General features: G+C 38.7%; 3 protein-coding genes across 8 annotated transcripts in view; all 3 read right to left on the minus strand.

Moving 5' to 3' along the window:
• The window catches only part of LOC100002469 (uncharacterized), a 225505-nt gene that overhangs the window by 198111 nt on the left and 378 nt on the right, over window positions 1-27016 (minus strand). The window contains exons 2-4 of one of the 3 annotated variants that reach the window (XM_088651672.1): window positions 21880-25068; window positions 20358-21784; window positions 17937-18752 (exon numbers count right to left, since the gene is read on the minus strand). In XM_088651672.1, coding sequence (XP_088507798.1) covers window positions 23575-24966 — 1392 coding nt within the window. In that variant the 5' untranslated portion in view covers window positions 24967-25068 and the 3' untranslated portion in view covers window positions 17937-18752; window positions 20358-21784; window positions 21880-23574. Of the gene's footprint in view, window positions 1-17936; window positions 18753-20357; window positions 25069-27016 lie in introns of those variants that run through there. The other 2 variants (XM_088651671.1, XM_088651673.1) reach the window with 2 other exon arrangements.
• snai1b (snail family zinc finger 1b) overlaps window positions 1-27016 on the minus strand; it is a 159957-nt gene that overhangs the window by 85994 nt on the left and 46947 nt on the right. The gene's annotated exons all lie outside the window — the stretch shown is intronic.
• Window positions 2174-23167, minus strand: prss35l (serine protease 35 like). Of its 4 annotated transcripts, none has more exons than XR_015945688.1 (3): window positions 6694-6820; window positions 2479-4324; window positions 2174-2334 (listed from the first exon to the last, which is right to left on the minus strand). XR_015945688.1 is itself a non-coding variant. In XM_088651674.1 (3 exons), exon 3 carries the CDS (start codon window positions 4312-4314, stop codon window positions 3058-3060), a length of 1257 nt encoding a protein of 418 aa, XP_088507800.1. In that variant the 5' UTR covers window positions 4315-4324; window positions 6694-6820; window positions 22644-23167; the 3' UTR covers window positions 2174-3057. The 4 variants fall into 4 exon arrangements, 1 of the variants encoding a protein (XP_088507800.1); XR_015945689.1 differs by having other exon boundaries at window positions 2174-2350; window positions 2490-4324; window positions 6694-6819; XR_015945690.1 differs by having other exon boundaries at window positions 2174-2350; window positions 6694-6819.

The following is a 27016-nucleotide window of genomic DNA, read 5'->3' on the forward strand; positions in this document are numbered from 1 at the left end:
CCGCAAGGCCTACTGTACGTATTGTAAAAAGATAATTACTATATCGTCGATGGGCATAAACGCTGTAAATTCCCACATGTAGTTTGCTACATGTAGTTGTCTATCGCCAGTTATTATGCACCACCAGCCACACCACTACCCAGCACGACAGCTGAACTTTTCAAAACGGCTACGACAGCAGCTCTGTTGACATCAGGGTGGCAATGGGCGGCACATCAACGGTGCACATGGAGGTTATCTGGGCATTTTACAGTGTGGCGATTCATCACTCCCTGAACTCACACAAAGGCATTTTTGGGATTGTAAAGGTAAACGTGTCAGACATTTTAATAAGTCTTGCCTTTGGTTTAATTTATTCTTTCAAGGTTTGTTTCTTCTGAGCTCATCTGACTTTTATTGCATGGTTGTGCTCTATTAATTTATTTAACTACAACTGTTTATTAAGTTAAAGGTTTGATACTGATTAGAACTTGAAGTGGTGATGAGGTCTTAATATTCTGGGGTCTTTAAAAAGGTCTTAAAGGTATTGAAATTACCTTTAGGAGTCCTGCGTACCCTGTTATCATCTAATATTAAATATTAAGTCTGCATAATGTGTTCTCATCCGTTTTCGAGGCTTATATTTGTTCCATTGTGGGCTTAAAAGGACAAAAGCCTACGAACTAATAGGATTTCTTTGAATTTTATTAATTCATTGACATCTCCAAGCTTGTAAAAACGTGTGCAAGATCTATGAAACCTGTTCAGAGATTTACGGCCATGTAAATGCAACAATATTTACAAGGTGTGATTTTATATAGATCACCTTTAAGCAGAGAACCATGGTCACTGGTTCTAGTCCTTACTGAGCCAGCTGACGTTTCTTTGCAGAGTTTACACGTTCTCCCCGTGCCCATGTGGGTTTCCCTCCGGTTCCTCGATTTCCTGCCACCGTCCAAAAACATGCAACTTAAGTTAATTGACTAATCCAAATCAGCACTACAGACATGCCCCTAGTAAGTAGTTATCTCTTAAGAGTAGGGATGTAATGGTATCAGAATTTCACGGTTCGGTAATACCTCGGTATGAATGTCACGGTACGGTATTTATTAAATCATTTACAGGAAAAAACAAAACTTATGAAAATACTCCAAAAAAGTGCCAAAAGTGCCAATGACATACAAATTAGTCATCTATCTGTAAGCTTTGAAACAGGAACTTCAATTTTAATAACAAAAAATTATTAAACCATGTAAAAAAATAAAGTTTCAATTTAGTAGTGTTGAAAACTCATCACATTCAACATTTAATCACTCACTCACTTAGAGATGGGTATAAAGGAAAATTATCATATAAATATAATCTGGTAAAAGCTGGTATCTCTGGGCATTTACAATGTCCCCTGCAACAGAAAAAAAAACCCTCTCATTTGGGACTGAGGTTTCTGGGACAAGAGAGATATGACTTGGCCCAGGTTGACAGCAGTGGGTAACGTTGTGCATTTTCTTTCCCCCACTTGAGAGGACAAACCATGAGTAAGATAGAGGTCTCATGTCTGCATCAATCTGAACAGTGTGCTGACAACACCGCTATTGAGTACGCGCGCAACAACACAGCTGATAAGAACTCGCGCGACAACACCACTATTCAGTACGCGCGCGGCGACAACACCCGCTTTAGAGTTTTCCAGCTCTTTTTCATCCCGCTTCTAGCAGCACACTCCATTTCCGCATTACTGGATCTGTAGCGACAACAGACCGCAAGGGATGATGGTCAAGCATGGGCTGATGGGAATTGTAGTTTTCGCTACCTCCCGTTCGCTTCATTCGCCTGAGCAAATTTTCTCAGAAGACCTATAGTTTTACAGAGTCATGCGACTTCGGTAATATCGAAAAAAAAAATTAATATTGTGGTATGACGGTATTTACAATACCGTTACATCCCTACTTAAGAGCAATCACTATCTGTTCATAGCTACTACAGCAGGGGAGTTCTCCAGATCAACCTGAGCTCAAACTCCCCTCTCACCTTGCAAACAGGAGAGAGCCCCAGGCTCGAGGATCTTATAAGCTCAGGGCTCTCTCCTGGGACAGCATGCCAAACAAGCTTTATAATCAATCATCAGCTAAGAGGGAACTCTTGAAATGGCTCGTGAAAAGCAGTCATCGCTAGCACGGCCCAAAAAAACAACATATGAGTTGACTGATATTTATTAACTGGTTTTTGTAATTTAATGGTTACTGAATAAAATTTATTAGACATGAATGCATTGACTATTAAATAAATACACACATACAGATCAAAATCCCATTTATGAATCACATCCACCTAAACCAGGCATGTCCAAACTCGCTCCTGGAGGGCCGGTGTCCTGCAAGGTTTAGTTCCAACCCCAATCAGACACACCTGGGCTAGCTAATCAAGCTCTTACTAGACTTCCTTGCAAGTGTGTTAAGGCAAGTTTGAGCTAAAATCTGCAGGACACCTGCCCTCCAGGACTGAGTTTGGACCTAAACTAATCTGAGCATCTCCTTCATACAGTGAAACTGGATGGAGATTTATGACGCAAGAAAATCCATATCGCTTATGCATTCAATTACAAATAATGTAGGCTCTTAGTCATAAACAATTGTCCCCGACATTAATATATTGTTGTTCAGAGGTAGCATGAACTACCATCCATTTTTCTTCTGAGAATAATCTGGTCTCCATGAATACATTTTTCATATTTGGCTGAACTCTTCAAGAACGGAAGACTCGAGCAGACAGAGTGCCTAGCTGTTTTGCCTTTCAGTAGCTGACTACTTGGCTTCATATGGTGAGTTTTGCCTTTTTAAAAACAAACATGGTCATTTTAAAGCCTCAAGTCTTAAATTTTGGCAATAAACAAAATAAATATACAGCATCCAAGTCTATCTTGTCATGAAAAGGCATTTCTTTGCTCTATCTGTGTTGCGACAATAATTGTTCCATTGGGTCACATGTTTTTTTTAATCTAGACTGTCCCTGCAGTCTTGAGGACTCCTTGACGTCATGTTGGGCGTATGAATGTAGTACCTTCACTTAAGAATGACCCTCTTAGACTAATTTGCACTGGCTTGCATTTCCGTGGATCCAATGACAAATCTGTGCATACTTGATGGGTGTTATTCTCACTGCCACGTTATAGTCCTTCTGCATCCCATCGACATCCACCCACTGGTGTCCAGAAAACACACCGATCACCTTCCTCTTCCACTTCCCTTTTCCTCCCTGATCCCGTAGCCTTACATACACACCGGCTCCGCTCGATCCCTTCTGCGCATCGCAGTACTGGTACATCAGGTCATTAGACTCCTCCAAGACTGAACAGAAGCGGTAGACCACTTTCCCCAATTGGTCGTTGTCAAACCCAGAGAAGTGAATCCTTCCAGCCGGGACGTCCTTGACTGCAGGAACAACATCCAAGTCCATGAACTTCATCTTGTGGGCTCGTTTCAGCTCCAGCAGGGCGTAATCATAGTCAGCCGCGACCTCCTTGCCTGTTTGTCTCATCCAGCCTGCTGGCACTTGAGTTCGCTTGACCCGCGTCCACCTGAAGACTGTTTTTTTAGACTGGTCTGACTCTGTGTCTCGCTTCATACGGTTCATCCTTTTCCCGTTGGGCTCCTTTATTTCTGCTTCACTTTCTCTCCTCTTTTCTCCTCTGCTCCTGCCTCCTCGTTGGCGTCCTCCCGTGCGTTTGGAGCGAAGCTTCATGACACCCACACGGAGCTTCTTTGTGCCCTTCAGATACTCGTGGCCATCATGGACACAGTGGGCAGAGGTCAGCACATGTCTTGGAGAAACCAAGATGCCTGAGCAACCCGTGGAGAGCTTAACCGAGGTGGAAAAGGGGTAATTGGTGGTGAAATGTTTATCGGTGATCACAAAACGCCCATCCATGCCGTATACCTGCCGCTTTCTGCGCTTAAGTGGTTCTGAGTTGCAAACAACAGAAGAGGACTTGTTTCTCAAGTCAGCGGAGAATTGCTCCAGTTTGATTTTGGTGAAGATGCGCGTCCCGTTCTCGTAGACTGTTTCATAAGACAGCAATCGCTCCAGCTCGGCAGGTCTCGGTTCTGGCAGCTTTCTTTGGCACTCAATCCCACACATCACTGCTTGGTCATTGGATTCATCAGCAGTGAATTCTGGACTTTGAAGAGTTGCTGAGCTCTGGTCCAGGATCACTGGGACCTTCATCTGTGTCGAGTGGCAGTTGTCCTCATTGTTTGTGATGGAGGCACCTCTAGAGGCCAAAGAAGCAAACACAGCCAGCGCAGTAAGAATGGACAACAAAGATGGAGGATCTGTCATTTTGCTCTGCCTGAGGATGAAAAGACAAGAGTTCAGAAGTTAAAGCATCCACATTGTAAGCAACTCTTCATTTCCAAATACCGGATTAAGGGTGCTTTCACACCTATTAGAGAATTAGAGGCCTTCATTTATTTACAAACTAATTTCGAGGTAATTGGTACCTGATCAGCTCCGGATATTGCACCAATCAGACAAGTATTGACACTAATTTACCAGAGCTTTCTACTCCAGTCATCTTCGTCTTGAAGAATCCACCCTTCCATCCCTTCTCTGATAAAGTGGTGGCCCAGTGGTTAGCACTGTTGCCTAACAGCAAGAACGCCGCTCGTTCGGCCCTCTCCAAGCCCGTCGGGGTTTCTGTGCAGAGTTTGCATGTGCTCCCCGTGTTTGGTGGGTTTTCCCCAGGTTTTCCGGTTTCCTCCCACCGTCCAAAGACATACACCATAAGCAAATTGCCTACTTCAAAATAGCCTCCTCAGGCAACTCTTAGTCAAATTTATCTCAGCAGTTCACAAGGGGAGTTCTCGATACCTACCTGAGCTCAAACTCTCCTCTCGCCCTTCAAACAGGAGGGAGGTCCGGGCTCAAGGATAGTCTGAGCACAGGGCTCTCTCCTGGGACAGCATGCCAAATACGCTTTATTATCAGTCAGACCATGACGCAGGTGTTGTTCTTTCTTTTGAGGTGTCGGTGCACAAATGAACGAAACAATAAGCCTAAAACAATATATTAGAAGATTAAAATAAGGAAAAGTTATTAGATCGGTCAATTTTCCTAACGGTTAAACGGCAATTTCAGCATGCACTTTCGTATTTGACATGAAACACATTTACCTGTATGATTGATGGCATCCTGCCCTACTCATCATTCTCTTTATAGAGCTGTATATATGCCTATTATACAACCGTAATACACTTTGATACAGCCTGGTTCATTAGTTCATTCTCACTACATTGAATCCGCTTCAGAGTTAGTTTCAATTGAGCCGAGACTGTCTGAATGAGGCGCCGTATGATTTGACCTGGATCCAAGCATGATTGCTGGATTCACATATGCCAAACAAACCACACTAACTGAACAAATGAGACGGGTTCCGAAACAAATATCTAGGTGTAAAAAAATCATTCTGTCGGTGACATTGACTTTAAAGAAGGTCAATGCTTTCTGATTCTTTCTCACACTCCCTTATAAATGTCTGTTTTGAGATACAGTTGAAGTATGAAGAATTATTAGCCCCCCTGAATTATTAACCCCTCTCTTTATTTTTTCCACAATTTCTGCTTAACGAAGAGATTTTTTCAACACATTTCTAATCATAATAGTTTTAATAACTCATCTCTAATAACTGATTTATTTGATCTTTGCCATGATGACAGTAAATAATATTTGACTAGATATTCTTCAAGACACTTCTATACAGCTTTAAGTGCACATTTAAAGGCTTAACTAGGTTAATTAGGTTAACTAGGCAGGTTAGGGGAATTAGGCAAGTTATTGTATATCGATGGTTTGTTCTGTACACAGTCAAAAAATTTGCTTAAAGGGGCTAATAATATTGACCTTAAAATGGTGTTTAAAAAATTAAAAACTGCTTTTAATCTAGCCAAAATAAAAACAAATAAGACTTTCTCCAGAAGAAAAAATATTATCAGACCTACTGTGAAAATGTCCTTACTCTGTTAAACATTGTTTGGAAAATATTTAAAAAAAGAAAAAAAAAACACTGCTTTAAAGCATTTAAGGAAAAAAAAAAAGATGAGTACTTTAAAGTAAAAAAAAGAAGCATAATGGCACTTTAAATGACAAGTTAAACTTCTAGAAACTTGCTTTGACTATCACAATCCCATTTAACTCCAGAAACTCAACATTTACCAGTTATATTACATCTTAGGCATAACTCATCTTTCATTTTATGAACGGATTTAAACAGCAAAGAGACTGTTGGTGATAGTCTGAGACTATGCTGAGGTGTACACAGCCAATGCCTTTTAAATAAAGCAATGGTGTGTGTCAACCTAAGGTTTTTTTCTGAGGTGAACTTATTTTTAGTTGTTGTGAATGATAAGCATAACACTCTTTATGCTAGCAGCACCTGGAGTCAATACAAGAGTATTGCGTTACATTGAAAAATGCTGAAAGTGAACAGTATTGTATGATTGCAGTGAGAATGTCGCAGTGAGTGAGCAGAAAACTCAAGTGTTTAACTAGTTCCATCTTTTGTGTAGTAGGCTATAAATAATGCTGAGTGAACGATATTGTGAAGTGATATAAGATGTGTTATTGTATTAAACTTTCTCCATAAGTTAATTAGCAAGTATTCCTGTCTGCTTCTAATTTGCGTTCTTAGCATGTTTAAACAATATGAAAATACAAACTTACCCTCAAACTGTATGAACCCGATGAGAGACGACGAGTGTGTGGCTGTGGACTCCTCTGTTTACAGTAGACTATCTATCTGCGTGTTTCCAAGTGCTGCACACGGAGCTGATCTCTGCATGAACGCGCGCTTGAGAAAAAAAGGCGGGAACGAGTGAGTAAACTGGTGTTTGGTGGCTAGCACACCCACGCCGATTTAACAAGGCTGCGGGCGGTTATTTATTTATACACGGCTTAAAATCTGTTGTTGGTCATGAATTGAGATGTGTCTTGCTGAGGTAAGAGTAATTCCATGCAAGTGTGAAGTTTTCTCCAAAAATAGCAAAATCCTTTATATGTTTTCTGTGTCTGTGGGCTCACAAAAAAAATCATACTCGAGTAAAAGTACCATTACTTGTCTAAAAAGTAGTGTAAGTAGAGTAAAAGTGTCTGTTGTAAATATTAATCAGAATACCTTTTATTTATAGGCGCCTTTTAAAGTACTCAAGGACACCTTAGCCTTACAGGCAAATTATAAAAACAAAACAGAAAAGTAATATAAATATTATTAATCTAGAAAGTTATTAAAAGTCATTAAATCTTGAACAGAAAGGTTTTAACCTGAGATTTAAAATTGGAGATCCACCGTTCGAGATCCACATTCGTCCACCTGACGAATATCTTAACGACAGGGAATTCCATAACTGTGGTGCTATGCAGCTAAAAGCCCTGCCACCAAATGACTTCATCTTAAAATTTGGAACTGATAACAGTTCATCTGCAGAAGATCTCAGTGAGCGCCAAGGAGTGTACCAGTGAAGAAGTTCAGAGAGATAATCAGGTACCAGTGTAACGGAGGCCAGCTAGTAAGTGCTGTGCAGGTAAACCTCACTCCTCTGACCTCTAAAGGTGCTCTAGCGACAGACGCAAAAGGCCATGGTCTTTAGCCTCCTTGTTAGAGCTACCAACTTCCATGCTGAAAGTCGTCGGTTCGATCACAGCTCGGAGTGGATTGGGTGGCTTAGGACCGATGGGGTTGCGTTGGTGCCGTGACCCAGATGGAAGTGAAGTTTAGGGGGGTGGGTGAGTGTAACGGAGGCTAGCTAGTAAGTGCTGTGCAGGTAAACCTCACTCCTCTGACCTCTAAAGATGCTCTAGCGACAGACGCTAGAGGTCATGGTCTTTAGCCTCCTTGTTAGAGCAACCGACTTCCATGCTGAAAGTCGTCGGTTCGATACCAGCTCGGAGCAGATTGGGTGGCTTAGGACCGATGGGGTTGCGTTGGTGCCGTGACCCGGATGGAAGTGAGGTTTAGGGGGGTGGTTGAGTGTAACGGAGGCTAGCTAGTAAGTGCTGTGCAGGTAAACCTCACTCCTCTGACCTCTAAAGATGCTCTAGCGACAGACGCTAGAGGTCATGGTCTTTAGCCTCCTTGTTAGAGCTACCAACTTCCATGCTGAAAGTCATCAGTTCGATACCAGCTCGGAGCAGATTGGGTGGCTTAGGACCGATGGGGTTGCGTTGGTGCCGTGACCCGGATGGAAGTAAGGTTTAGGGGGGTGGGTGAGTGTAACGGAGGCTAGCTAGTAAGTGCTGTGCAGGTAAACCTCACTCCTCTGACCTCTAAAGATGCTCTAGCGACAGACGCTAAAGGCCATGGTCTTTAGCCTCCTTGTTAGAGCAACCGACTCCCATGCGAAAGGTCGCCGGTTCAATCCCAGCTCGGAGGGGGTTGGGTGGTGTAGGACCAGCAGGGTTACACCAGGTTGTGAAGAACTTTGTAAGTTAATAAAAGAATTTTATATTGTACACGAAAAAAAAAACAGGAAGCCAATGCAAGTGAAGGAGAATTGAAGTTATGTGTTCAGAAGCACGCAAGCGGGTGACTACCCTAGCTGCTGAGTTCTGGATTAACTGTAATCTGTGAAGTTGGTTAAGAGGGATACCAGATAGGAGGGAATTGCAACAATCAATCCTTGATGTAAGCAGAGCATGTACAAGCACTTCAGTGTTTTGTTGGGATAGTGAAGGGCGAAGTCTTGCAATGTTACGTAAGTGAAAAAAGGGAGATCGTGAAATATTACTAATATGTGAGTTAAATGAAAGCATACCATCTAGAATAACCCCAAGACTTTTAACATGAGCTGTAAAATTTACTGGGGAATTATTGATAGATAAAGGATTGAGCTTTAGAAAGAACAGATTTAGAGCCAACCAGAAGGGCTTCAGTTTTACTGATATTAAATATTACTCAAAGTATGAGTAAAAATTATATACCTTTTAAAAGTACTCGAGTAGTGAGTATTACGCTGTAAAAAGCTGATGTTTACATGTAACTTGTGTATGTGTGTGTAAACGTAACATTCTGTAGAGCATTTAGTTATTGCCCAGCAGGCACACAACGTCATAAGACGTTAATATTAGGTTAGATTTAAGTTTCTGATTTTAGGTGACCAAAATTTAATGTCTAGCCAGCGTCTAAGGACAACGTTATTTTGATGTCCAATAATGACACCAAATGACGTTGATATTTGGTTGATTTTAGGTTGTGGTGGAAGTGATCAAAATCCAACATCATATTGACCTCAAACAAACCAACCATAAGTTAATATTTAACAGATATGCCATTCAATCCTTGTATATGTCTTATTCAGAAACCTCTAGGGGATTCACTGACAAAATTTGTGTACGTGGCCCAAAAGCCCAAACCAAGGCCAGGCAGACAACTGACAGCGTCAGACTCAGCGAGATCTGTAATTTGTCTCTCTCACGCTTTCGTCCTCTCTCTTTTTTCCACTTAAGCTTGACAGCTTGATCAACACAAAATAGCTGATGCACACAACAACACGTGTGCTTAATCACAGTCTGACTGTCAGTGAGGAAAGAGAGGAAGATGAATTAAAGGAGAACTGGTGATGGGAATGTACTTTGTGATTCAGACCTTGTGCACTGCGTCATTGTTGACATACAAGCGCTCATTCTCACACGTGCATAATGCTGGATAGAAGAGCACAACTGGCAAGGGTTCCAACTTTTACTGACTTTTATATTATTAATATTGCACGGTCAAAGTAGAAATTTCATTGTGTAGTCAAAGGGCACCTATAGTGAAAAATCTACTTTTCAAGCTGTTTGGACAGACTTGTGTGTATATATAGTGTATAGACCAGGGGTCACCAACCCTGTTCCTGGAGAGCTACCTTCCTGCAGAATTCAGTCCCAACCCTGATCAAACACACCTGAACCAATTAATAGTACCTAAAGCAGCACTTGATAATTACAAGCAGGTATATTTGGTCAGGGTTGCAACTAAAATCTGCAGGAAGGTGGCTCTCCAGGAACAGGGTTGGTGACCCCTGGTATAGACCATCATATTGGGGTGATATAAACACACACAGTCCTTTTTTTTTTTTCAATTTAACAACATAAAAACGGTAGATAAATTGGAGCGGTTTTCAAACCGACCACAACTTGTCGTAGGAGTGAGGTCCCCCCGTCCAGCGAATTGATTGACAGCTTTATGTAGCATGTCCCGGTAGTCACGTGTATAATCATGTCAACAAGACCAGACGTGCGCAAAGCAACCGGGAATAAAAGGTCTGTTCAGTTCGCTAGGATCATCAATCATCATCAAATGTGATCAAGAGTGCACGTGTGTAATGAATTACAGCGATTTACTTCAGCTTTACTTCATCACAGCCGCGTGTCAAAACAATTATACAGGAAGATGCTTCAATCCCGGTTTGTGGACGTTCAATCAGGTTTATTTTGTACATTAACAACAGATATCCATACAGCAGTGGAGCTTAACCTGTAACCTTTCACATATGCGTGCAAAACTAAACGCGCTCTGTCTGTCTATGTGTGTGTGTCTGCTGCGGTCTGTGCGTGCGTGTATTTGTGTGTGTGTATGTGCGCGTGTGTACTTTGTTATGATATTGCGAGTGACTCATCAATGCAACTGCACAACAAATACTCATTGGTAAAGTTCTTACTGTAGTATTCCTCACAAACGCTACGTGAGACCTTCTTCCTTTAAGTCTGTCTGTTGTCTTACGCAGCCGAGGAGATTTAACGCACGCTGACAGGCACGTAGAAACAGTAGGCGGGGAGGACTCGCCTTAAAGGCGTAGTCAGGGCCGGAGAAAGCTGAACTGCCGCTCTAGGCAAAGGACGGTTATGCCGCCCTCAACCCTAAAGTAAAAGCGGTCTTGTGTGAGGGTAGTGTCGCGGACGCCGCCCTAGACGCGGATATAATTGAGGGCGCAGGTGGTGAGGGTAGTGTCACGGACGCTGCCCTAGACGCGGAAATAACTGAGGGCGGGAGAGGTGGTGGTTGTGTCGGGGACTCCGCCCTCTGTATTCTGCCGCCCTAGGCGGCCGCCTAGGTCACCTCTATAGATGCGCCAGCCATGGGCGTAGTCTGACAAAACCACCCCCTGGTGGAAAAATGTATAAAACAGGATCTAGTAAAGGGCATAATGAAAAATCAGATGGGTGTTTTGAGCTGAAACTTTACATACACATTCTAGAGACGCAAAACACTTATATTAAATCTGAAAAAAGGGGTAACCTAGGTGCCCTTTAAGACAAGAATCACTACTACTATTGCTCAGGCTTTGGTTTCTAGTTTAGTAAGGTCTAGCCAGTTAGTCCAACGACAGAGTCTACTGGTGGACGAAGGTTCACTGCACGTTCCGTCTTTCCTTTGCACAATGTTGATTTACTTTCAATTTAACTCATATCTAACTGCAATGTTAGTATGAGGTGGTTTAGAATATTTATATATTTATCCTTGTTTTATCTGACTCCAATTTCAAAACATTTTACGTCTTTTTAATATTACTTTAGATCAGCAGTGACCAACCCGGTTCCTGGAGATCGACCTTCCTGCAGATTTCAGTTGCAACTCATATCAAACACACCTGCCTGTAGTTATCAAGTGCTGTTCAGGTTCTAATAAATTGGTTCAGGTGTGTTTGATCAGAGTTGGAGCTGAACTTTGCAGGAAGGTCGGTCTCCAGGAACAGGGTTGAGCACCACTGCTTTAGATTATGAATGACTATTCTCTTCGATTCGTTATTGTTTTGTTATTCTCATTCATTTGGATTCCTGTAACTGTCACGTTTGGGAGATTGAAACAGGAACAAAAAAGGGTGTAGTTTAATGATGAATATTGTGCAGTGACAGAGAACCAAAAAAATCAAAGTAACAAAGTATCAAAACAAACAAACAAACAAGAAACTAAAACAGATTAAACTTAGACTCGGCAACTATGACAGTATACAAGACTGGAATCAAGAACACCATACCAACAAGGACGAACGACAAACTAACAAACTGGTTGAATGGCTGAATATATAGTCCCGGAAATCAACGGTAAAACAGAGACAGCTGTGAATACAAATCAGTGTAAGTGAGTTCTGGTGTGTGCGCGTGGTATGTATAGAATTGTAGTTCTTGGGCGCTGTAGTTCACTCTCAGAGTTTGAGTCGAACTACAGCACCCTCAGGTGGTTACTGACAGTCGTGACAGTAACATCCTGAGTCTTGTACCGGCCAAGTATACAATCTGTTAAACACAAGCGTGTCAGTCTTGGTCACTAAACAGAGGCGATTAACCACTATTCTAAAAAGGCAGAACCCTACTTACTCAGATTAGAACATTTGTTGTGTGGTCCCCATAGATCTGCTATTTACTAAATCTAAAGTTTAAAAGTGAAGGCCTATCCCCTTAGATAGATACTTGAACTTCTTTTATTGCATGCCCTCACACACATACACACACATGGCAGTGTCTTCCCATTCATCAAGTTCATCAAACACCAAAATGAGTGCTCATTTTAGGACGCACTATCATTTTACATAATCACAGTTTCTTCATTTAACTCTCACCTCAGCTGAGGATATACGAGCATCTTTGCACATGCACAAACACATCTCTGATTTACCAAGGCAGAATCTAAAAAGGTTTCCGCCATGGCATCACTATAAAGATCCTTTCTGGTTCCTCCATGGACATATATTCTTAGGCGTGTAATGATACCATGGACAACAGGTCATACATTATGCAAAGATGTTAATTTAATAGCTGAATAATTTAAAAAAAACAGTGGAAAAAGCTACCATTTGTTTATATTCATCATGACTCTTACTCTATATAGGTGGAACAAAATTTATTTAACTAAAGCTTAACAAAGTCTTTAATGTGAACCTAAAGGTGGTGATGGACAGAGTGGGTCTTATTAGAGTGGGCTTCATTGCATGAAATATTTACTACATTTAAGTCTTGATTTGGGGATACACAGCAAATCCTGATAGGAGGATCGAAGGGATCTGATAGGCTGATGATACAAAGTCAGTAGCTCATGTTATCAGCATGGTTCTAGCATGAAATAGCATGTTGCTAGCATGTTTGTAGAATAAACTAACATGTTGTTAGCATGAATTTAGTATAAATTAGCTTGTTGCTAGTATTTTTAGTATGAATTGGCATGTTGCTAGTATTTTTAGTATGAATTGGCATGTTGCTAGTATTTTTAGTATGAATTGGCATGTTGCTAGTCTTCTTCCTCTTCTTTGGCCTTAGTCCCGTATGGTTGCGGGGTCGGCTATTTTGGAATAAGTCCTCCATTTAGACTTGTCCATATGATATCGACTTTTTTTACACCTTCCGGCCGGCCTGCCGTCTGGGTCTGTCACCCTTATACACTCATACATTCACACACTACGGACAATTTACCCTACTCAATTCATCTGCAGCATGTCTTTGGACTGTGGGGGAAACCGGAGCACCCGGAGGAAACCCATGCGAACGCAAGGAGAACATGCAAACTCCTCACAGAAATGCTAACTGAGCCGAGGTTCAAACCAGCGACCTTCTTGCTGTGAGGCGACAGCACTACCTACTGCACTACTTACATGTTGCTAGTATGGATTAGTATACTGTTAGTATGAATTTAATTTGGATTGGTGTGTTGTTAGTATGTCCAATGTAAAGTCAATGGCGTTTTTTTTTTTATGGTACAGTTGCTAAGGTGCCATCAACGACAGATAACGTCATAAAGACTGATATTTTTCAAGATACTAGTATTCAGCTTAAAGTGACATTTATAGGCTTAACAAGGTTAATTAGAAAAGTTCTGTAGAAGATCAAATATATTTATTGCTAAAGGGGGCTAATAATATTGACATTAAACATTAAACATTAGAACATTAAAAACTGCTTTTATTTTAGCCGGCATAAAACAAGTAAGACTTTCACCAGAAGAAAAAATATTATTGGAAATACTGTGAAAAAAATCCTTGCTCTGTTAAACATCATTTGGTAAATAATATAAAAACAGGAGGGTGAATAATTTTGAATAATTGAATAATTTTGACCTATATATATATATATATATATATATATATATATATATATATATTAATAACTAGTAACTATTCACTGTAATTATCCTTATTATCAAATACTTTTTTACTCTTACTCGTGTAACTTTTAAGATTGTTACTTTTAAACTTTCTGTAGTAGTAGTTGGTGTAGCACTTGTTATTTATTATTATTGTCAGTTATTATTACTGTTGTCCTTTCTTTCTTTTTACTTTCATTTTTACTATCATACATTAATAAGCATTGTTGTTACTCCCTACCTCTGACTGGTTTCTTTCTATATGTTTTATTTATATCTGTGACACTTGCTTCATTTATTGACTGTTATTGTTCCTTATGTATGTACTCTGACCTGTCCACCAAGTTACCTTTACATGCATAAACACACACACACACTCACGCACATACCAGTACCTGACTATATTGTTGTTGTTTTTGTTTTGTTGCTTTGTATTTGTAGGATTTTTGCATATTCTAATAAAAAAATAAAAAAAAAAGATTGTTACTTTTACTTGAGTAAAAAATTTTCGCAAGTACTTGTACTTTTACTTGAGTATAGATTTTGGATACTCTACCCACCTCTGGCAGTTGTATCATTAAAATGCAATGCCTAAATTCAGAGCATGTTCACAAAATAACGATTTACACAAGTATTATAAAAGCATGCCACTACTATACTCATAGGTTTACGTCCAGTGCAAATGGAAAACATCATTAATGACTAGCTGTGCACTAAAAGTGCACACTTAAAAGTATGCTTTTTTATATACTAAAAGTAGAGCAAATTATGCCCAAGAGGTATTCTTACTGACTACAAGGGTGTATTTACTTATTTATAGACTACACAACTACTAGTACATGAATGTAAATACGTAAAGTACAACCAAAATATACTTCTCAAGTCAAATTAACTTGAAATGTATTACTTCGAGGGCACTTTGTGCATCTAAATTGTTAGATGCAGGCTTGGCTACTAGAGAATTAAAGCAGCTTAATTTAGTACAGAATCAATTATTTTGTTGGGTGTAAATGTTGCAAGCTGGATCCAGATGCAAAGCCATTCAGGAATCAGTGTCATGCTGTTGGTGGTCTGACATCCCTGAAGCAGCTCAGTTTCCAAAATTACAGGGTGAATTTAAGTAAACCGGGATCTCTCGGTGTAAAAAGGGGCTCAGTATACTTGGCTTCACCCTCCAGCTGGATCTGAGAGATGTTTGTGTTTGTGGATGCACGGCTCTTAAAATGTTTGAATTCATTGTTTTGATTATTAAGAGTTTCGTTGGGATGTCTGTGGTGATTATTTATCTTGGGTCTGAGAATGCCAGGAAAGTCCTCCATGAAAATGAATTTATTAAAACTTTACTTCATCCAGAACGCTGTACACATAAAGGCCACTGAACACTCTGCACATTGTTTGTTTGTGTGCGCTAGTCATTAGGGACTTGATCTCTTCATGCAATCTTACGCTATGAAAAAAATAATAACAACATAATTTAATTAGTTTTTTTATTCGTTGATTATCTTGAAGAGATTGAGAAGGAAATGGGGCTTTTTTATTTCATTTTTGACAAACATAAAGACTGCTGTTGAGAAAAAGAGCTGTGTGAGCATTCTTCATAATTACCAAATCAATGTTTGGAGTGACGAATAAATAATAACAGAATCATAATTTTGGTTAGGCTATTATGTATTTATTGTTCATTTTTAATCAACTAAAGGGATAGCTCACCCAAAAAGAAATATCACTTCATCTTCACTCAGTTGTTTTATTCGTTATGGGTTTCTTTCTTTGGTTGAACACAAGAGAAGATATTTTTAATGAATTACTATAGAAGTCAGTGAGAGCCAGCTGCCAGCATTCTTCAAAATATCTACTTCGGTGTTCAACAGAAGAAGGAAACTCATAAAGGTTTGGATGAGAAAATGTTGACAGAATTTTCGGTTTTGGGTAAACTAAACCTTTGTGTTTATTTTTAAATTCAGGATGGATCTTTTTTAATGTCATTTTTATTGGAGGAACTTTATTTTTCACACTCTAAACGTTACGTTTGCCATTTGCTGATGACAATCCTGTCTTAGTTTGCTACAGTTTCCCAGCCATGGGGATGATGCTTTTGCAACAGAGGTTCACATATGGGACTGATCAAGAGTTCAGCCTAATAAACAGATGCAACACCACCTCCCCAACGCACACACACACACACACACACACACACACACACACACACACACACACACACACACACATTGATAGTGTTTGTGACCACATGTTTATATGAGCTGCAAATGACTCAGATGACAACACTGCTAGAGATGTCACCATTTTCCACTTCTGCTCTGCTCATCTATCTATCTATCTATCTATCTGTATTTCTATCTATCTGTATTTCTATCTATCTATCTATCTATCTATCTATCTATCTATCTATCTATCTATCTATCTTTCTATCTATCTATCTATCTATCTATCTATCTATCTATCTATCTATATTTTTATCTATCTATCTATCATCTATCTATCTATCTGTATTTCTATCTATCTATCTATCTATCTATCTATCTATCTATCTATCTATCTATCTATCTATCTATCTATCTATCTATCTATATTTCTATCTATCTATCTATCTATCTATCTATCTATCTATCTATCTATCTATCTATCTATATTTTTATCTATCTATCTATCATCTATCTATCTATCTATCTGTATTTCTATCTATCTATCTATCTATCTATCTATCTATCTATCTATCTATCTATCTTTCTATCTTTCTATCTATCTATCTATCTATCTATCTATCTATCTATCTATCTATCTATCTATCTATCTATCATCTATCTATCTATCTATCTGTATTTCTATCTATCTATCTATCTATCTATCTATCTATCTATCTATCTATCTATCTATCTATCTATCTATCTATCTATCTATCTATCTATCTATCTATCTGTATTTCTATCTATCTATCTATCTATCTATCTATCTATCTATCTATCTATCTATCTATCTATATTTCTATCTATCTATCTATCTATCTATCTATCTATCTATCTATCTATCTGTATTTCTATCTATCTATCTATCTATCTATCTATCTATCTATCTATCTATCTATCTATCTATCTATCTATCTATCTATCTATCTATCTATCTATATTTTTATCTATCTATATATCTATCTATCTATCTATCTATCTATCTATCTATCTATCTATCTATCTATCTATCTATCTATCTATCTATCTATTTATGTATCTATCTATCTATCTATCTATCTATCTATCTATCTATCTATCTATCTATCTATCTATCTATCTGTATTTCTATCTATCTATCTATCTATCTATCTATCTATCTATCTATCTATCTATCTATCTATCTATCTATCTATCTATCTATCTGTATTTCTATCTATCTATCTATCTATCTATCTATCTATCTATCTATCTATCTATCTATCTATCTATCTATCTATCTATCTATCTATCTATCTATCTATCTATCTATCTATCATGGTTTACAGAAACTATAACTCAGACCCTGTTGTAAAATGTTTTGCCATTTTAGAAATTAATTCCTCTAAACATCATCAGTGCATCTATTTATTTCTCTTATTGACAAGGGGAAAAAAAAGCAAGATGCTTCCCACAAATTCCTAGTTTCTCAGTTTCACATACACACCCTTTTTGGGGTGTCAACCACAGACTTTAATAAGCATAATTATTTAGTTTGGTATTTTCACAAGCTTAAATAAAGTTTAAGTATGCTGGACGCTTCAAAGTGTTATGGGTTAAGCTGCTTTAAGACGCTAGATGATGTTTACACAGATGTGCACACAGACACAAACACATACACAAAAGAGATGCATGAATCACTGATGATATGTGTGTTTATTAAAACTTAAAGTATGAAACTTTGACATGCAATGTGCATACTTATTTTAAAAGAAAACAAATAATAGAGTACGTCTATAGCAACATTTTTTGTAGGTTATACAGTGGGTACGGTGAGTGTTCAGACCCCCTTAAATGTTTCACTCTTTGTTATTTTGCAGCCATTTGCTGAAACTTCATTTGTTTCCTCATTAATGTCCACACAGAAACCCATATTGACAGAAAAACAGAATTGTTGACATTTTTGCAGATTTATTAAAAGAGAAAAACTAAAATGTCACATGGTCCTCGGTATTTAGAGCAGGGGTGTCTAAGTTCAGTTCTGGAGGGCTGGTGTCCTGCACAGTTTAGCTCTAACTTGCTTCAACTCACCTGCTAGAAAGTTGCTAGTATGTCTATTAAAGCTGTCAAACTGTACTTTTCTATAGACTTCCAATAATACGCATGTGAATGCGTCAGACCGGAAACGCAGGGTCATGCGTCAAGTTTCACAGGTTGCTGCGGTGCAAAGTTCAAGCTTGGTGAACTCTGGCCTGCAAAAATCGCATCACATGACTGCGTGAGACCAATAGAGGATCAAAACATGACCTCTCTGAACAGAAATTTAAAACATGGAGCAAATCAATCGCTTTATTTAATGTCTAATCATCTTTTTTAATCCCGCTCCTTTTCGTAGCGCCGTACGACAGAATTTCGCACACAAACTCTTGTGTGATCGCAGCTTAAGAGCTTGATTAGCTGGTTCAGGTGTGTTTAATTAGGGTTGGAGCTAAACTCTACAGGACACCAGGGGCCTGTTTCAGAAAGGAGGTTGAAACTCTGGGTTTTCCGTTTCAAAATGGCAGGTTTGTTAAACTCGAGAAGCAGGGTAAGTCAAGCCTGTTTCTGAAAGAGAGGTAACTTTAACTCAGAGTCAGTTACTATGGTACTCTGTGAATCTAACCTGGTCAGAAGCAGGTTTTATTCTCTAAACTCAGAGTTTCTGTCTGTCTCCTCCCCTTTTTTAAAGATGAAGCGGTATTTCTCGCCTTAGCCTTACGTTTCCACCCACCTATTTTAATGCTTTTGGATACGTGCATAAAAACGATTGATGGAAACGTCATGATGCACATAACATTTTAAAATATGCATAAAAAACGTGCATAACTGAGTAGGATAAACTTTTATTCGATAGAAAATGTGCGTATAAACTACGATGGAAACACTTTTACTGAACAAATTACAGTATGTACATTAAAAAAAGATCATGATCATATGATAATGAAAATGTGTGTAAATGGAGGCTGAGCACACTGTAACACGTCTTAAATATTGTTTTAGTCATTCTAAAATGCCTTAACTGTTTCAGTATTAGTGTATATTATTAATTACCTCCGAGCGTCTGGTGCGTGTCAAGAGTCTCAGCGTCTCATGGCTTCAGACGCCACCACGTGTTCATTGCGTTTCAGCATTTTCTTCTGACATCGAGGCACAAGTACATTAATTAGGCTAAATAAAGAATTAATTGACGCAGCTTCTTCTACCACAGTTAATTCTGTTTTTACTGTTGATATTTGGTGCCAGTTTAATCAGGAAGTGACAATTTTTTTCTCTTTGACTCGTTGGATGGAATTTTATTCGCATCTTTTATGCAATATTCCAGTTTTGCACATAAATTTATGTAATATATTTGGATGGAAACATAGCTATTGCCTACATTTTAGTCACACACAAAAGACTGTACTAGAATGGCTTATCCGTTTTAATAAATAATTAAATTAAATTCACCTTCGACATGCATGTAACTAGATTAATGGGATTATTATTCTTTCTAAAAATTATTTTTAGTACTGCTTACCTTCTAAATGTTATATTAACCTCTATCACTTGATCAATAAAAAAGGCAGACACACAAGTGCACTGTTAAATCTATTAAAACTGATAAATGTATAAAAAAAGTTTAGAAAAAAAATATTAACGTCACAAATTACATTACTTATTTTATTATACTTAAATATTTAAATACTTAAAAAGTGAAATTAGGCATTAACTTGAGCAGCTGTTTTCCCACGCTAACTGTCTCTTCTTCACTGATGGTTGCTTCTTTTCAAATATATACGCTCATATTTGCTATAACTTTGCATGAGAACATCAAGTTCAGCTGGAGAAAGAAATGGTGATCTCTTTTATAAGATATTGCCATAGTCACTCGTAATGTCTGCGCTCCATTAATAATGCCTTTTTAAAGTCACGGTGTGCGTGCTTAACTCTGAGTTGGTCTACTCGAAGTTGATTGACCCAGCTCAGATCAGCTATTCTGAAACTGAAAACTCTGAGTTTTTAATCTCTCGGTAAATCAACTCAGAGTTCAAGTTTAAACTCTGAGTTGTTTGAACCTCCTTACTGAAACAGGCCCCAGCTCTCTAGAATCAAGTTTGGACCCGCCTGATTTAGAGCCTTTGCTGTGACACATATATTTAACTCATGTGCTGTCCATTTCTTCTGATCATCCTTGAGATGGTTCTACACCTTCATCTGAGTCCGGCTGTGTTTGATTTTGTGTTTATCTGACTTCGGACAGAGTTCTTTTTGCCGTAACAGATCTGCTTATGTTTTAGTTGTATTTATCAGGCTTTGGCCGGAGTTCTTTTTGCCATGAGAGGTCCGCTTGTGGTATCGTTGTGTTAATCTGATATCTGCCATGGTCTTTTTGCCATGACAGGTCCGCTCTTTATTTATTTGTTTACCTTATTCAGCCCAAGCTCTTTTCTGCACTGACAGGCACACTTTCAGTTGTGTTTATCTGACTTTGGACTAAGGTCTTTATGCCATGACAGATCCGCTTTGGTATAGTTTTGTTATCTGACTTCAGCCTGAGTTCTTTCTGCCATTACAGGTCTGCTCTCAGTTTAGTTGTGTTATCTGACTTCAGACTAAGTTATTTTTTGCTGTGAGAGATCCACTTTTGATATAGTTATGTTCATCTGACCTCATTTAATTTATAAATAAGTCATCTGCGTTTTTCTCTTGATTTAACTGGGACACATCATGTGGTTTCAAAATAATATGACCACCTGTGGATAAACGTCACAATATTTCAAATAAGTCCCACTTTAGGGCAAGTCACTATTACCTGAAGTAACGATTTTAACAAAAAATATATATATCTAAATACTTGTCTGGGTTTATTAATAGACAGAACGCAACAGCTTGCAAATGACAAGCCAAAACTCATAGTGCAAGTGGAGCACGTGAATACAGCCATTGCGTACATAAACATTGACCTTGGTCAGGCACACTGTCTATGAGTCTGAAATGTGTACTTCACTTTCCCGAACTCTTGCTTTCAATCTGCCTAGTTGGTGGAATGAACTCCCTAACTGCATCAAAACAGCAGAGTCACTCGCTGTCTTCAAGAAACGACTAAACACTCAACTATTTAGTCTCCACTTCCCTTCCTAATCTGCAATTGCCTCTCTGACTCCACCACTAACAACTACACAAAAAAATTACTAATGTTTTGCTTCTTAGACTTTACACACCTGAAACTTGCCTACAGCACTTATTCATTGTTGCTCTTATAGTTGTGTTAATTGCCTACTTGTCCTCATTTGAAAGTCGCTTTGGGTAAAAGCATCTGCTAAATGACTAACTGTAAATGTGTAAAACACAAGATTTGTTTGAACCAGTATCTTTTGCCAGAAATACTGACTTTTCAAACACTGAGTTTATTTTCCCTGAGAAAGAGCACACGTTGAAGCTTGATCACAGTGATAATGCCAACCAAATGCTAACTGCTTCAAAATAACACCCAAAAACCATTGTGCCCGGATGAATCAGTACAAGACTGAGGGAAATCTAGCATTTATAAACCATACTCCTAAAAGTCAATTTCAATGTTGTGTTCAGATGTGTCTGGTCTCTCAGCGCCTCTTAGTGGACAGTAGAATTGGTGCATTTTCCAGACCTCGTTCCTCCAAATGAATCCTCAGAATAGTGATCATTTCTTTTTTCTTTTCGCTCACTTAATGTCTTGCAAGTAATTTCATGAGACAAAATTGCCACAAGTTTGTATTTGTGTCCAGTTGGAACTGCTCAGAATATATAGCACTTGCTTTTCCAGCAAACTGATCAGGGATGACAATGTTGTCCTTGTATATTCTTCTTTTTGTTTAAAGGGTCACGAAACACCAAAACACATGTTTTGAGCTGTTGACAGTCGTATATGTGTCCCACACTGCTAAAAACACTATTAGGACACCTATATTTCACTAAAAAGTGTAAATTGGTTGTTTTTGCGTTATTTCAAGCAAATTCGTACTTCCGGTTTGAAACGAATTTTTGAAGCTGCGTCACGGTCATGACATAATAGCGTGTATTCCAGCGTGCAGACTGGACGTCTGTGCCAGAGTGTGTCTTATTACGTCTTACAGTGTGATGCATTAATGCATGAGTAAGGCTTGGTTCAAACCAATCAGCGCGCTCTATTTTGCAACTTCATTAATATTCATTAGTGTCACTGTTTACACCACAGAGACGCCACGTTGTGTTGGCAAAACAAGCGTGAAGTGTTGCTTTTATAGTTTGCTGCAGTGAAGTTTCGTTTTCATTTTCTCTCTGTGAGAGCGCAGACTCACGTGTGGGTTAACAGTGTACGCGACGCTCGACAACAATAACTTACGTGTCTAAGGAGGAACATTGTTTACCTGAGAGCTGTTCTCATCTGCAAACGCTGAAATCCGGATTTGCTTGTAGTCTTCTCTTTATTAAAGACGCGGCTCTAGTTGCTGGTGATTGTCCTGTCTCTACAGATTTGGTAAGTGAGCGACCAGTGCTCTTTGTTTATTCAGTTTGTTCGTATCGAATTAAGTTAACTATTGCACTGAGTGCAAACTTGTTAGCACCGCATTTTGTGACCGGAATAACACACACGGCTTTCTGACACTACCTGCCGTGTGCATCTAAGTTTCCGGGAAATGCTGAAGTTTTTTTTTCTCTCATTCGCCGTGCAGTATCAAACATTGCATGAAAAATACACGCTTAGAGCAGCTCCTCGAATCAAAAATCTCGTTTGTCGCGAGGGGCATGAATGAATTCCCTGAATGAAAGAGCCAAACTGCAGTTAAAGTCCACCATTTAATAATCTGGCAAATAATTCCACTACAGATGTCCATGTAGGTTAAACACAATGACTGTAAAAATTACACCATCACTTTCTCCTGTGTGTGTGTATTTTGACTCTGAAACTCACGCGTGCCCAAATAGACACTCCCACACCATCCCACTTTAGTTCCTCCGACACTCCCCCCTAAACAGAGCTGGACACGCCCACTTTTCTGCCTTTTTCCAAAGTAGAGGTGTGAAAACACCCTGCTGAAACGAGGGGGTTTCATGGCCCTTTAAGACCATGATATATGACAGTTCAGTATTGACTTTATTCTCCAATAAGCTGGTTAGTTAGCTCTTTTTTGTGATTGATTATCAGATTATCAAATGTGAACTCTTGAAAAGAATATTTTAATTCGTTTAATTCATTATTGAAGATTTACTGAAAATTTTGTACAAAATCTCGTCTCGTTCTCATGGAGCAAGCGTCTCATCACACCACAAGTTATGCAAGTCAGACTAGCAAACTGCTCAGTGAATCCTCTGATGTGCCTTCAGGTATTCTTTCCGACTGAATGTCTTCTTGCAGTGTGAACACGCGTATGGCTTCTCTCCAGAGTGAATACTCTCATGTGCTTTCAGATGTCCTGAGCGAGTGAATCTCTTGTCGCAGTGCGAACACTTGTACGGTCTCTCTCCAGTGTGAATCCTTTGGTGCTGTTTCAAGTTTTCAGCGGTGATGAAAGTCTTCTTACACTCGAAGCAGTAATACTCTCGCACACCAGTGTGCATCTTCTGATGATGCCAAAACCCAGACAGCGCTGTAAAACTCTTTCCACACACTGAACATGAATAAGGTTTCTCCTTTGTATGAGTTCTTAGATGGATCTTCAGAACTGAACTCCTTGAAAATGACCTACCGCATTGGTCACACTTGTGTGTTTTCTCTCCAGTGTGGGTCGTCATGTGTTTATTCACTGATGAGGGGTCTGCAAAAGCCTTACCACACTGGGTACACATGAATGGCTTCTCTCCAGTGTGAATCCGCATGTGTACATTAATCTGCGATAACTGTCTGAAACTCGTCCCGCATTGAGCGCATGTGAATGGTTTCTCTCCGGTGTGAATCCTCATGTGTTGATCAAGGTGTGATAGACGTGAGAATCGCTTGTCACACTGGGTACATGCGAATGGTTTCTCTCCAGTGTGGCTCCTCATGTGTAGATTAAGTTGTGATAATAGTCGGAAACTCTTCCCACATTGAGTGCATGCGATTGGCTTCTCTCCGGTGTGGATCTTCATGTGTTTATTAAGGTTGGTTAAATGTGCGAAACTCTTAAAACACTGAGCACATGGGAATGGTTTCTCTCCAGTGTGGATAATCAAGTGTCGATTAAGGCTTGATAATAGTCTGAAACTCTTCCCACATTGAGCGCAAGTGAATGGTTTCTCTCCAGTGTGTATCCTCATGTGCTGATTAAGGTTTAATGATCGTGTGAAACTCTTCCCACATTGTGCGCACGTGAATGGTTTCTCTCCGGTGTGTATCATCATGTGCTGATTAAGGTTTGATGATCGTATGAAACTCTTCCCACATTGAGTGCATGTGAATGGTTTGTCTCCGGTGTGAGTGCTCCTGTGTGTATTAAGGTTCGATGGATGTGCGAAACTCTTATCACACTGGGTGCATGCGTATGGTCTCTCTCCGGTGTGGATCCGCATGTGTAGATTAAGGTGTATTAATTGTCTGAAACTCTTCCCACATTCAGCGCATGTGAAGGGTTTCTCTCCGGTGTGGATCCTCATGTGTTTATCAAGGTGTGATGCATGTGTGAAACCCTTCCCACATTGAGTGCATGTGTCTGGTTTCTTTCCAGCGTGGCTCATCTTGTGAATCTTGCGGCTGTTTCGCATCCCAACCATTCTCTTTCCACACCAAATGCAGTTGAAAATACTCGGGTACTTCCAGCTTTTAGTAGTTCATCATCTTCACTTCACACAAAGTGATCACGCAATCTCATTCGTCTGAAATCAAAGTAAATAAAGTTAGGTATTAGCAGACGAAAGACATTCAAAAATGATCTAAATGTGAAGTGAAAAGAAACTGTTAACATTGAAAATGGCAAACTGTTAACAGAGTACATAATCTGTTAGATATTATATCTGCACAAAGTATATTTCTGAAACAATCACAATTAGTAAATTACACTAGACATACAAACGGATATGAGACTAAGAATAAAGATAGTTTTTGAAAGGGCTTCTGCCAAGAATGCAGAATCAAAACTTCTAAATCCTGAATCAGTATCGGAGTTGCTTTCGCACGCTGGAGGGAAATATGCAGTTAAAAACCACAATCTAAAGCAGGGGTAAAGCAGTCTGACATTTTTTCTAAAATGTTTGTATGAATGGTTGTTGTGCCTTCTATTATATTATATATTATATTATATATTATATTATATTAACTTTAAATTAAATTAAATCCGGAAGAAAGTAGTTTCTCATACAAGAGTTTTTGAGACTCTCCATGTTTGATTTTGTTTTTATATACACAATTATGCCGTCAAACTGTTGTATAAACGCAATATCACACTCGTAGCAGTGCGATATGGCTGTATATCGGCACTGTTGGGGGCACTGTTGGAGGCACATAGATATTAAATATTTCCCAAATTATGTTAAACAGAGCAAGGAACTTCTTACAGTATGTCTGATAATATTTTTTCTTCTGGAGAAAGTCTTATTTGTTTTATTTTGGCTAGAATAAAAGCAGTTTTTAATTTTTTAAAAGCCATTTTAAAGTCAATATTATCAACCAATTTAAGCTATATATTTTTATAGTCGACAGAACAAACCCTCATTATATACAATAACTTGCTTAATTACCCTAACCTGCCTAGTTAACCTAATTAAGCCTTTAAGTGTCACTTTAAGCTGTATAGAAGTGTCTTGAAAAATATCTAGTAAAATATTGTTTACTGTCTTCATGGCAAAGATAAAATAAATCAGTTATTAAACTATTATGTTTAGAAATGTGTTGAAGAACTCTTCTCTGTTAAACAGAAATTGGAGTAAAAATTAACAGGGGAGCAAATAATTCAGAGGAGGTTAATAAAAACCCAGATTTAAAGAGAACCACAGGTCAACAGGAAGATTGCAAAAGACCAGCTTCTGCTTTAAACGGGACTGACTGAATATCTACTATTCAAAAATATACTATTTCACCTTTATTCATATCTGCTAATGTGATCTGTGTTGCTTTCATTCATTTGTATGTCTAGTGTAATTCGCTGGTTGTTTTAGAAATATGCTTTGCGCAGATTTAATATCTGGCAGATAACGTGCTCATGTTTTTTATTTATCCAATATTTCCAGTTCACTTTCACATTTTGCTTAGCGGCTTTTCTGCTAAAACAGAACTTTATTTATTTTGATTTCAGACCCTAAAGGTCATGAGATTGTGAGAACACATTGCCTGAAACTAAGATGATCAACTTCTCATTCAAAATACCTCATTTACTCACATAGAGGTAAAGTTGGTTTTATATTTGGATATTCAGACTTTCTCCTTAGTAATATAATTTCAGAAAAGCAATGTTTACCATTTCTAAACAGGGAAATGATATTAGCAGCAAATGATTATCAAAGTACAGCATTGTTCACAGTGAACTAGATAGTGTTAATGTTGTTTACAAGTCATACTTGCATACTAATTCCTATCGAATATTCAAAGTAACATGGTAAACAATACAGAGACTGCTAAATTAACGAATGTGCGTATATAAAACCAACTTTACCTCTGTTTTACTCACTGGAGGAATTTTTAATAGAAAAAAATATTATTTTTTCACCAGCACTCAGTGTGGAAAGAGATTTGGTTGAGATGCAGTGTATTATACGTGTTATATATCTGTCTTTTCGCAAGTGAAATATGTTTAACTTTGCTGTCGACTATCCCTAGGTTTGATCTGCA

The sequence above is a fragment of the Danio rerio genome, chromosome 23, assembly GCF_052040795.2.
Source record: "Danio rerio strain M-AB ecotype USA chromosome 23, GRCz13ab, whole genome shotgun sequence".
NCBI classification, from domain to species: Eukaryota; Metazoa; Chordata; class Actinopteri; order Cypriniformes; family Danionidae; genus Danio; species Danio rerio.

Coding starts and splice junctions, on each gene's coding strand:
- prss35l (XM_088651674.1), bottom strand. CDS start 4,314: ATGACAGATCCTCCATCTTTGTTGTCCATTCTTACTGCGCTGGCTGTG.